This window comes from Triticum aestivum, chromosome 4A (assembly GCF_018294505.1).
Source record: "Triticum aestivum cultivar Chinese Spring chromosome 4A, IWGSC CS RefSeq v2.1, whole genome shotgun sequence".
In the NCBI taxonomy this organism is placed as follows: Eukaryota; Viridiplantae; Streptophyta; class Magnoliopsida; order Poales; family Poaceae; genus Triticum; species Triticum aestivum.
This window is the reverse complement of record NC_057803.1, coordinates 140536913-140548813: the sequence shown is the minus strand read 5'-3', so window position 1 is coordinate 140548813 and position 11901 is coordinate 140536913. Positions and strand designations below refer to the sequence as shown.

The window sequence follows — 11901 nt, the reverse complement described above, 5'->3', positions numbered from 1 at the left end:
ATTACGTTTCGAATTCAAATAGTTACATTCCTATTGATTCACTACGTAAAATTTGACATAAGAAAATAAAAATATTGATCGTAAGACAAAAAAATTTGCAGTTTATGTGTATTTTAGACTATGTTTTTACATTTGTAATTTTACATAACATAAAATATTTTTTATGGTGATTATATATTTTCTTACGGTCTCTTTTTGCGTCGGAAATAAGATAAAACTTACGAAACGTAAAATCGGTTAAAATCCAGTAACACTTTCACCAAATAGGGTAACAACTGCAATTTTTTTGCTAAATGGGGTAATCCGAATGGGAAAAAAAATGTTAAATTTGTTTTATTTGTCAAAAATATCAAAGTATACGGTAAAAACCGGAATTCACTCTATTTTAAATGGGTGCTGAGGAATATTGATAGATTTCAAACCTTTGAGGTTTGTTTTAATAGTTCAGAAGTTTCATCTTAGAACACATTCACTAGTTTTAGAAGTGTTCGTGATTTTTAAAATGTTCAATAATTTTATAAATGTTTATAGATTTTAAAAAGGTTTGTGAATTAAAAAATTGTTCATGAATATAAAAAAATCTTCATGAATTTTATAATTCTGTCCACAAATTTGAAAAATATATGAATTTGAACAAGTCTCGACGAATTTAATATATGAATTTTATAAAATATGGCTTATGAATTTTATATGTAATTCAAAACATATTCATAAAATTGGAAAATATTCAGGAGTTAAAAACTAAAATAAGGAAAACAAATATAAAAACAAACAGGAAAAGAAAAAATGTTGTAGAGAAAAAAAAACAAAAAAAACGAATGGAACATTTCCGGAACTCAAAAAGACCGCCCTACGTAGCTGGCCCAATTGCGCCCGGGGGGGGGGGGGGGGGGTGTTGGTGGACCTCCTCTGCTATTTGCGCGGAATATGAATGGTATATGCGCGGAACACAAATTGCCGTAATAACCCTTAGAAGAAAAAAAAGTAGAACTAATTTCACAACTGAAGAACGGCGCGGGAAAGTGCTTATCGCCCTCTAGTGTTGATGATGAAGGGTTTCATCTAGTTGGATCATACAGCTTCGGAAGACGTCACTATTGAAATGGCGCCGGTTGAGATAATGAAGTTATTTTTTTTCACAATATGGCAGCAGCAGCAGGTTTGCAATGCTCGCTATAATTAGACCGTAGTCTCGTTTGGCACCTCCGAACATTTGATCACCCAGAACGGAGATGCAAAGTCATTAGTCATTACTTATTAGGCTGGCGAGGAAGAAGGGCGGTGCGAACACGTCAATCGGTGTGGGCTTGAATTGTAGAATGGCCGTGACCGTGAGATAGTGCAGGTCCCAATCACAATTCACATCATCACACCTCCTCCACTATCCATCCATTAGATTCAACACTTTTGATAACACGCATTAGCTTCAAGTCGACCAGCACAAGCAGCCGGCCTTCTTTGATCAAGTCTATTGGTCGATTGGACGTACTGTGGTGTCTATTTTTTCTGAAGAAATATGATTGGCCTGGTGCGATCTTGTTTTGTTCGTCCCACCGTTTTGTGGTGTGATCTTTGTGTGATGTGAGCACGCTGTGTAAAATGTAGGTTTACTCGGCCACTTTTTCGAGAAACTAGTAATCATGCACGAGTAATGCACATCTAATTTGATATTTTCTTGATAACCGTTATCATGTTTTGTTTTCTTCACTCTCATGACTATCTTATGTCACTGCACGAATGTTGTCTAAGGATTAGGCATTTAGAAATCTGAGCCATGCCATGTACCATTATGATTGTAGTCCTTTTGCATCGTCTGCTGAACACCCTAATTTCTTTATCAAAGGATGTGATGCGCCCTTCAGTCTCAACTTCTTAGCGCGGCTAGATCCTGGCTCACGGCACATCATGGGTCATTCTGCTTCTCGGCTGCTCCGGTCGAGCTTTATGTGCTTCTTCCGCATGCACTAGTTCTAGCTGGGTGGCTCGACCGTGCGCTGCAGTTGCAATTCCAGTTGGACCAGGTGGCTTTGGTAGCCACGCAGTCCGCTTCCTCACGGTGCAATTTGATTATTATTTATACAATTACGTCATTTCCAAGATTAATTATAATTAACATAACCAAATCTTTTTAAATTAATTGTGCTTAATGCGATTAATGTGCTTTCCAGATTATTATATGTGATGCCACATTATCAAAGTGGAGTGAGATATTGGATATAGGTGGTTGTATGGCTGATATCGTTTATATACACCAAAATCATGATTTTATAAGTAAGATTTAATTACAAAATTAATCGTAATGAATGAATTTAATGTTTTTCCAAGATTAAATGTGTTCTAGATTTCATGCGATGCTCCGTAATTGCAGCGGCATGAGACGCTAGAGATAGGCGTTCCAATGGATAGGATCATTTGAATTCATCAAACTTTTCCTTAGGAAATTTTTAAGTTTTGTTTATCATTTGGATTCGTCGGAGCTAAGGAAGAAAGAAAATTGGCAAATAAAGGCGAGCAATTCGGCCGGGGTAAAATACCACGCCCTTGATAATGGAGCATGGAACGGAAGGCTTTTCCAGCCGGCACCCGCTCCACGGTACCGAAAGTTGCCAAGCACTTCACTATTCTCCATCCATTTCTAAATCACCCCCCACCCGCCATCTCTGACCTCCTCTCTCCCCTCTCCCTCTGAACAAGAACAAGAACAGCAAGAAGACGAGAGACCTCTCTTGCAGTCAATAATCCCATATTTACCTAGCTAGGCAGAAGAGAGACTTTCTTCCATGGATAAAATAAGAGAGACGTCTGAGTCCTGACTTGGCATCTCCCCCCGTCTGAAACCCCAGCAGGCGACTGCTCGTCTGCCGGTGCAAGCCACGATCCGCAGCGGCGGCGGCGATCTTTTCTCTCCGTCACCGCCGATCAGGGAGAGAAGAGCGGCGGATCAAGGCAAGATTTGCAGGCGTCTTCCAGCCCAGGTCTGCGCTAAGCCACTTCTCGAAATCCTTCTCTGTTAACCCCCTCCCCTGCTCAGTTCGCCTTCCGTTACGGCCATGAATGAATGCCTGAGAAGAAGCGAGCCTGAACAACATTCTTAATTGCCGCACATTAGCGGCTCTTTCGTCTTAACTTGAGCAATGCTTGCGTTTGCTTAGCCTCGACCGTGTTTTCTAGCGACTCTATTCCATGCTCTATATGTGGAGTGAGTGGAACAGCGACGGCCATGCCTTGCCTGGTCCCTTTAGAGCTCTGTGGGTGCTTGCACCGTTGGATTCAGCTTTCCCCTTTCCCTTTTCGCCTCCTTTTCTCTCCACCATTTCCTAAGAATTCACACGGTATGTTTGCTGCGGAGTACTGATAGCGACGCCCCCATGGTCATTAGTTAAATCCAGCCGTCTCGAGCCGGTGGAAATTCCCTGCGCAGGACAAAATCACATGGATGACACCGAACCAGTTGCTTATTTCTATGCTTGATTCCATAGAGACTAGTTCATCCAAACTGAGTACCCTATTTCTACCAACAGAGAAATGGAAAGTACGTTGATGATGCAGAGGCTCGGAGGTGATCCTTTTTTTTCTTTCTTTAATTTAATTAAAGAAAACGTTGCTTTTGTTACCTTAATAACAACTTAGGAAAGGAGGTTTAAAAGCAAGGTTCTGAAACTCGGGTGCTTCTTGACGCTCCAGTGCGTTGCTGTGACTGTCCATCCGTACAGCGAAGTGTCCAGTTAGTTTCGACGTGCCACGGTTCACCGTGGTCCTTTAGACAGCAATTCAGCCCCATTTACTTGACTGCATCCCTACATGTTCCACTGTGCTGCTAGTATCTAAGTAGTGGCAGTATAATTCCTCATAGGGGTCATTGAATTTCTGTAGGCCAGCCATCCATTTTCATTGGTCAGTTGCAATTAAGAAAGCTCGCAGAAATGGCCAGTCGGCATCACTCTGATCCGGTCCTTCTGGCTGTGCTGCGGCGTGTTGACAATTGTTTTTACACTTTCCAGACTTTGTCAAGTCGTGACATGTAAGATGACACTTCGACGTGTCCGACGATGAGCCATCGCAGCTGCAGATTTGTAACATACGGCATGCTGTTCTGAAGTCCCGAAGGCCTACTCCGCTACTCACCAAACAGTTCTACTACTATCTGGGCAGGGCAGAGAGGGATGGTTCCCAACGACGCCGCGAGCCGCGGCGGCGAGATCGTGGAGGTCGTCGTAGGCGAGCCGGCCTCGCCGTCGGCCGCAATGCGGCTCATGGACTTCATCCCCATCTACATTCCCACCGTGGAGAAGGGAGCGCTGAGCAGGGGCGCGCGCAAGACGCGGTTCCTCGACTTCCTTCGCGCGCGCCCGTCCAAGGAGTGGTTCCTCCGGTCCACCTTCGTGGGGCGCCTCCGCCGCAGGAGCCAGGTCACGGCCGGGGAAGATGAAGACGGCCCGGACTCCGACGGTAACGCCGGTGGGTGCCGGCCGCGGAGGAGGCGGCGGTTCCGCGTGCCGTTCGTGCGGAAGATCAGGTGGGGCAAGCTGTGGACTCACGCGGTGAGCTGGTGCAGGCGGCCGGCCAACTTCGGGATGATCATCTGGCTGGCGTTCGTCGCGGCGGGGCTGCTGCTGCTGTTCCTGCTCATGACGGGGTTGCTCGACGACGCCATCCCGGGGGACGAACGGCGCAAGAAGTGGTCGGAGGTGATCAACCAGATCCTCAACGCGCTCTTCACCATCATGTGCCTGTACCAGCACCCCAGGATCTTCCACCACCTGGTGCTGCTCCTCCGGTGGCGCCCCGACGGCGACTGCGAGGCCATCCGCAAGGTGTACTGCAAGGAGGGCGCGCCGGTGCCGCCGCGCGACCGCGCCCACATGCTGGTGGTGGTGGCGCTGCTGCACATCACCTGCCTGGCCCAGTACTTCTGCTGCGCTCTGTTCTGGAGCTACTCGCGCACCGACCGGCCCAACTGGGCTCTCAACATCGGCTACGGCTTCGGCACGGGGCTCCCCGTCGTCGCCGCCCTCTACCTGGCCTACAGCCCGCTGGGCCGGAAGCAGGCACGCGACCCGGACGCGGGGCCGTCGTCGTCGGGCGAGGAGGCGAGCCGTCACGGCGGGGCTCCGGAGAACGACGGCCGCGGCGTGGCGATCAGGATATACAACCGGTCCGTGGTGGTGAGCAGGCCGGAGTGGAGCGGCGGGCTGTGCGACTGCTGCGACGACGGGACGGTGTGCGCGCTGTCGGCGACCTGCACCTTCTGCGTCTTCGGGTGGAACATGGAGCGCCTCGGGTTCGGCAACATGTACGTGCACGCCTTCACCTTCATCCTGCTCTGCGTCGCGCCCCTCCTCATCTTCAGCGTCACGGCGCTCAACGTCCACGACGACGACATCCGCGACGCCGTCGTGGCAGTGGGCGTGCTCCTCTGCTTCTGCGGCTTCCTCTACGGCGGCTACTGGCGGACGCAGATGCGGAAGCGGTACAAGCTGCCGGCAGGAGGCGGCGGGCGGCGGGCCGCGGTGGGCGACTGCGCCAAGTGGTTCTTCTGCTGGAGCTGCGCGCTCGCGCAGGAGGTGCGGACGGCTAACTTCTACGACTTCGACGACGATCGATTCGTCGGCCACGGGGCGCGCAACGAGGAGGGCCGCGCCGTGCTGGTGCCGCTGCCGCGGGAGGCGGCCACGTCGACGCACTCCCGGAGCCTGTCGTGCCCGCCCAAGATTGACGCCATGGCAGCACTGGGCGGCGCCGGCACGGGCGCACTGGATGAGCAGATGGTCGACGTCGCGATGGGGAGGTCGGCCACGTACAACGGCTATGGCGATGCCATGAGGCCGCCTTTGCCGCCGCTGATACAAATGGACAGGGAAGAGTAGTTGCTATATGTGGATGTGTTGTAGCGCAGATGAGCTCTCCGTGTGCTGTTGCTCGACGATCTCATGCTCTATGCGCGATTGGCTGCGCCCAACTTAAAACAGAACACCATAAACGCAAACGAAAAAGGGGCAGTACTATACATAAAGATTTCCTTATGAGAACATAAAGTTTTATTACATTATTATTCAGTACATAAGCAGATGCATATTCTTTGGGAGCGCCTATGGCTCAGGTGCCTGCAAATTTTATCACTTCCTCTGAACCGTTGCATTTACACCGAAAGTACCGCATGGAACGTTGCAGTGATTTGCAAGGCATATCCTATTTGACGCTTCAGTCGCCTGTGTGTTTTGCAAATGGGCGCCTGAAGCCCTCCAAGCTACGCGTGGAGAGTCGAACCGGGATCTCTTGTCCCCGATAAACTGCAGTAACCACCCAACCATAACACTTTGCTGTGATAACTTCTTCATTTTCTTTTTCTTTTTCTTTTTTATTTTATTCTTTACTTAAATTTCATGAATTTTTCCAAAATCGGTGAAGTTTTTTTACAAAATGATGAACTTTTTTTTACAGAATTTGGTGACCTTTTTTCAAAATCTATGAACTTTTTCTAAAATCAACGAATTCTATCAAAAGTTTTGCAAATTTGATGAATTTTTTTTCAAAATTCATATAAAAATTCAACATTAATGAGCTTTTTCAAAATTGATGGCATTTTTTCCAAATTCAATGCTCTTTTAAAAAGTTGATGACTTTTTCAAATTCAATGAACTTTTTTTTCAAGTTCATGAACGTTTTTCAAAAGTCCGTGGAATTGTCTGAATTCACAATGTGTTTTCCTTTTTTTTCAAATGTGAACGTGTACATGGGCCAGCCAACCAACGCCGGCGTGTGGGCGGCAGGGAGCTTCCCTAGCACCTGAAGCGCCGAATGCGAGCTCCGATTTGCAATACCAGGGCGATCAAAGCCCAAAGCCCAACAAGGAAAAAGTGATATATGTTTACGCCCAAACGGTCAAAGGCAGGTGTTACCAGAAATCCATTGCTGCTCCCGGGAGCGCGCGCTCCTGCACACGAAAAATATATTTAAAGTGTGAAAAAATTTCAAACAAAAATTTGACGTACACATCTCGACACTATATGTGTGCACGTTAAGTTTCGGAGAAAACCGATATATTTTTTGGCTTGTGTAAAAAGACAAAAAGTTGTCTTGTGCAAAGCATTTTTTAACACTGGATTTTATCTTTTTCACACGCAACACATAAGTTGTCGTTTTTTCGCGAAATGACTTTGTGAGCATGTACAATATCAAGATGTACACGCCAAGTTTTTGTTTATTTTTTTTACATTTCAAAATATGTTTAAAACATATTTTAAAAACCAGGAGCACACGCTCTGATATGCCAAAACGTCACTCTCCAGGTAGTAGTATTCTTGAGAGAGAGACTGAGGGAGACGTACTAGTAGTGCTAGACACTAGTACTAGGTATTTGTTCGTATTTTCTAATCTAGTGGCTAAAACTAGTTACTATACATGCAAAGCCCTTGTGCAATTATCACCACATACTTTGCTTTGACAGGTATACGTTGCTTCACACACATACATCATAATTAAAAATAATAATAGATGGGAAAAAGGGGAGAATTAAAACCCAAATTCTATTATATAATATTTAGCAACCATCATGCTAAATCTTTTAATTAGAATCATACAGTAAATTGCATTTCTCATAGAAAAAATCACTAACATTTTACACCATTCACTTTAAGATGTGGATTTGTGATCAACCCAACAAGTTGGTTAAACAAAATTGTTGTAGATCAAAATAATGTATGCAAATTAAAGTACCATGTAGTGAGTTAAATAACAAAAGTAATGATTTCAATTCACATCTGCGAACTGAACAATCTACAAATGCAAGAGAACAAAAAAAAGGACGACTATCTATTAAGCGTCTTATTTTTTGACATTCAGTCAAATTCATTTCGAACATTAGATTGAAAATTAAAGGTCATTATTCATCTTGTTCTTCCATTCATATTTTGTTCCTTGAAAATTAAAACAAAATTAAGCTATAAAGTTTTCTAAGGATGAAAAAAATATTTGCACTGGTATTAACCTTAAATAAAAATTAAAATTAAAATGAAATAAACAATGATAGTGCAATTTTTGCACTCTGGTATATTTTATGCGCACACTATATACTACTTGTGTGTATACCCACACAAACAAAATCATTTTTTTGAATTTTTCTAAGAGAAAATGAATTAGTAGCATTGGTATTACCCTTAAAGAAGAAGAAAAAACTTAAAACAAATAATTAAAAAAATGCACACAATTTACACAAAAAATGTACTTATTAAAAAATGTAAGAATAAACATATAATAGTGAGAAAAAAATCCTTCCAATAAAATTTACACACGTATTGTATAGTACTTGCATGCATGCACTTACACAAACATAAACAGCAAAATATACACATAAAGGAAAACAAAAACCCACTAAAACGGAAAATACATGGAGGCAAACACGCATAAAAACATGGAAATTTTGACTGAACATATTATTTTCCCAGACGCATATCAAATAGAACAACCTAAAAATTTAAGGTTCCATGACTATGCTAATTCAAATTATTTTGGCTGAACAAATTAGTTTTCTAGATTATGCTAATTCAAGTGTGACATAACCATCATGTGATGGAAGGTGTGATCCACGACACCAGTGGGTAGAAGCTGCAGTGCCCCTGCTTGAGCTTTGATCTTCTTCAATGTGAAGTCTTTAAGGTCATATACCCCGAGAACTTGAACATATGAGTCATGGCAATCGCTATGTTAACTTGACTCGCCGTCTGTGAAGTAGACACGTCGAATCTTGATATCCGGGCGCGCCCGAGTCAGCATAGAACCTTATGTGAGAAATCAAAAAGTAAGAAGCATGGCTAATACGAAATCCATGATTTGATGCTAGCATGCACTAGAAGCATAGAAATTTTATTTGATAAGTCCACATGCTTGCTGGGCAAAATTTGGGTGCATAAATTTAATGTTCTTGAAATATTGTTGTGTTGCAGCAATACATGTCTACCTTAGAAGCATATGGTAAAAATCATGGAATAAATTGCACAATATCTTATATAATATTTAGCAACCATCATGCTAAGGCCTGCTTTGGTTTGGAGGAATTTCATAGGAGTTCTAGAGGATATGATTCTTATAGGATTTTTTCCTTTACAGCCCTTTGGTTCATAGGAATGGATTCCTATTCCTACACGGGATTAGTTCCTATCCTTCACATTTCATAGGAAAATAAAAATGAGTCTAGACTCAATGGAAAAATTCCTTTGGTGTCAACCAAATGACATCTCATTTCCTATTCTTACTCATAGGATTTGAGATACATGTTATCTCATTTCCTAAAAAATTCCTATTCCTACGATAATCCTATCCTATGAACCAAAAGAGGCCTAAATCTTTTAATTAGAGTCACACAGTAAATTGCATTTGTCATAGAAAAAATCTTTAAGATTTTACACCTTCGCTTTAAGATGTGGATTTGTGATTAACCCAACAAGTTGGTTAAACAAAATTGTTTTAGATCAAAATACTGCATGCAAATTAAAGTACCATGTAGTCAGTTAAATGACAAAACTGATGATTTCAATTCACATTTGTGAACCGAACAATCTACAAATGGACAAGAACAAAAGAAAGGATGACTGCCTATTAGGCGTCTTATTTTTTGACATTCAGTCAAATTCATTGGGAACATTAGATTGAAAATTAAAGGTCATTATTCATCTTGTTCTTCCATTCCTATTTTGTTCTTGGAAAACTAGAACAAAAATCAAAATATAATTGTCCCTGGAAAATTAAAAAAATCAAAATATAAAGTTTTCTAAGGATGAACAAATTATTGGCATTGGTATTAACCTTAAACAAAAAATAAAAAATAAAATAAAATAAGCAATGATAGTGCAATTTCTGCACTCTAGTATATTTATGCGCACACTTATACCACTTGTGCGTATACCCACACAAACAAAATCATTTTTTTAATTTTCTAACATAAAATGAATTAGTAGCATTGGTATTACCCTTAAAGAAGAAGAAGAAGCTTAAAACAAATAATATAAAAAATGCATACAATTTACACAAAAATGCACTAATTAAAATATGCAAGAATAAACATATAATACTGAAAAAATCCTTCCAATAAAATTTACACACATATTGTATAGTAGTTGCATGCATGCACTTACACAAACATAAACATCAAAATATACACATAAAGGAAAATAAAAACCCACTAAAAAGGAAAATACATAGAGGCAAACATGCATAAAAACATGAAATTTTTGACTGAATATATAATTTTTCTAGACTCGTATCAAATAGAAAAACTTAAAAAGAATAAGGTTCCACGACTAAACAATTTTTTTCCAGATTATGCTAATTCAAATGTGACATAATCATCATATGATGGAAGGTGTGATCCACAACGCCGGTGGGTAGAAGCTGCAGTGCCCCTGCCTGAGCTTTGATCTTCTTCAATGTGAAGTCCTTAAGGCCGTACACCTCGAGAGCTTGAACATCTGAGTCATGGCGATCGCTATGTGAACTTGACTCGCCGTCTCTGAAGTAGACACGTCGAATCTTGATATCCGGGGGCGCCCTAGTCAGCATAGAACCTTATGTGAGAAATCAAAAATTAAGAAGCATGGCTAATACGAAATCCATGATTTGATGCTACCATGCACTAGAAGCATAGAAATTTGATTTGATAAGTCCACATGCTTGCTGGGCAAAATTTGGGTGCACAAATTTAATGTTCTTGAAATATTGTTGTGTTGCAGCAATACATGTATACATTAGAAGCACATGGTAAAAATCATGGAATAAACTGCACAATATCTTATATAATAGTTAGCAACCATCATGCTAAATCTTTTAATTAGAATCACACAATAAAATGCATTTTTCATAGAAAAAATCTTTAACATTTTACACCGTTCGCTTTAAGATGTGGATTTGTGATCAACCCAACAAGTTGGTTAAACAAAATTGTTTTAGATCAAAATACTACATGCAAATTAAAGTACCATGTAGTCAGTTAAATGACAAAACTGATGATTTCAATTTGCATTTGTGAACCGAACAATCTACAAATGGACAAGAACAAAAGAAAGAACGACTGCCTATTAGGCATCTTTTTTTTTGACATCCAGTCAAATTCATTGGGAACATTAGATTGAAAATTAAAGGTCATTATTCATCTTGTTCTTCCATTCATATTTTGTTCCTGGAAAACTAAAACAAAATCAAAATATAATTGTCCCTGGAAAATAAAAAATATAATATAAAGTTTTCTAAGGATGAACAAATTATTGGCGTTGGTATTAACCTTAAACAAAAAACAAAAAATAAAATAAAATAAGCAATGATAGTGCAATTTCTGCACTCTAGTATATTTATGCGCACACTATATACTACTTGTGCGTATACCCACACAAACAAAATCATTTTTTTAAATTTTCTAAGATAAAATGAATTAGTAGCATTGGTATTACCCTTAAAGAAGAAGAAGAAGCTTAAAACAAATAATATAAAAAATGCACACAATTTACACAAAAAATGCACTAATTAAAAATATGCAAGAATAAACATATAATACTGAAAAAAATCCTTCCAATAAAATTTACACACATATTGTATAGTACTTGCATGCATGCACTTACACAAACATAAACATCAAAATATACACATAAAGGAAAATAAAAATCCCCTAAAAAGGAAAATACATAGAGGCAAACATGCATAAAAACATGAAATTTTTGACTGAAAATGTTATTTTTCTAGGCGCGTATCAAATAGAAAAACCTAAAAAGAATAAGGTTCCACGACTAAACATTTTTTTTCCAGATTATGCTAATTCAAATGTGTCATAACCATCATATGATGGAAGGTGTGATCCACGACACCAGTGGGTAGAAGCTGCAGTGCCCCTGCCTGAGCTTTGATCTTCTTCAATGT

General features: G+C 41.1%; 1 protein-coding gene across 2 annotated transcripts; it reads left to right on the top strand.

Moving 5' to 3' along the window:
• Positions 1-2588: 2588 nt before the first annotated feature.
• LOC123085626 (uncharacterized) lies at positions 2589-6059 on the top strand. 2 transcript variants are annotated; one of them, XM_044507288.1, is made up of 2 exons: positions 2589-2975; positions 4153-6059. In XM_044507288.1, exon 2 carries the CDS (start codon positions 4164-4166, stop codon positions 5865-5867), a length of 1704 nt encoding a protein of 567 aa, XP_044363223.1. In that variant the 5' UTR covers positions 2589-2975; positions 4153-4163; the 3' UTR covers positions 5868-6059. The 2 variants fall into 2 exon arrangements, with proteins under 2 accessions (XP_044363223.1, XP_044363222.1); XM_044507287.1 differs by having other exon boundaries at positions 4002-6059.
• Positions 6060-11901: the final 5842 nt, after the last annotated feature.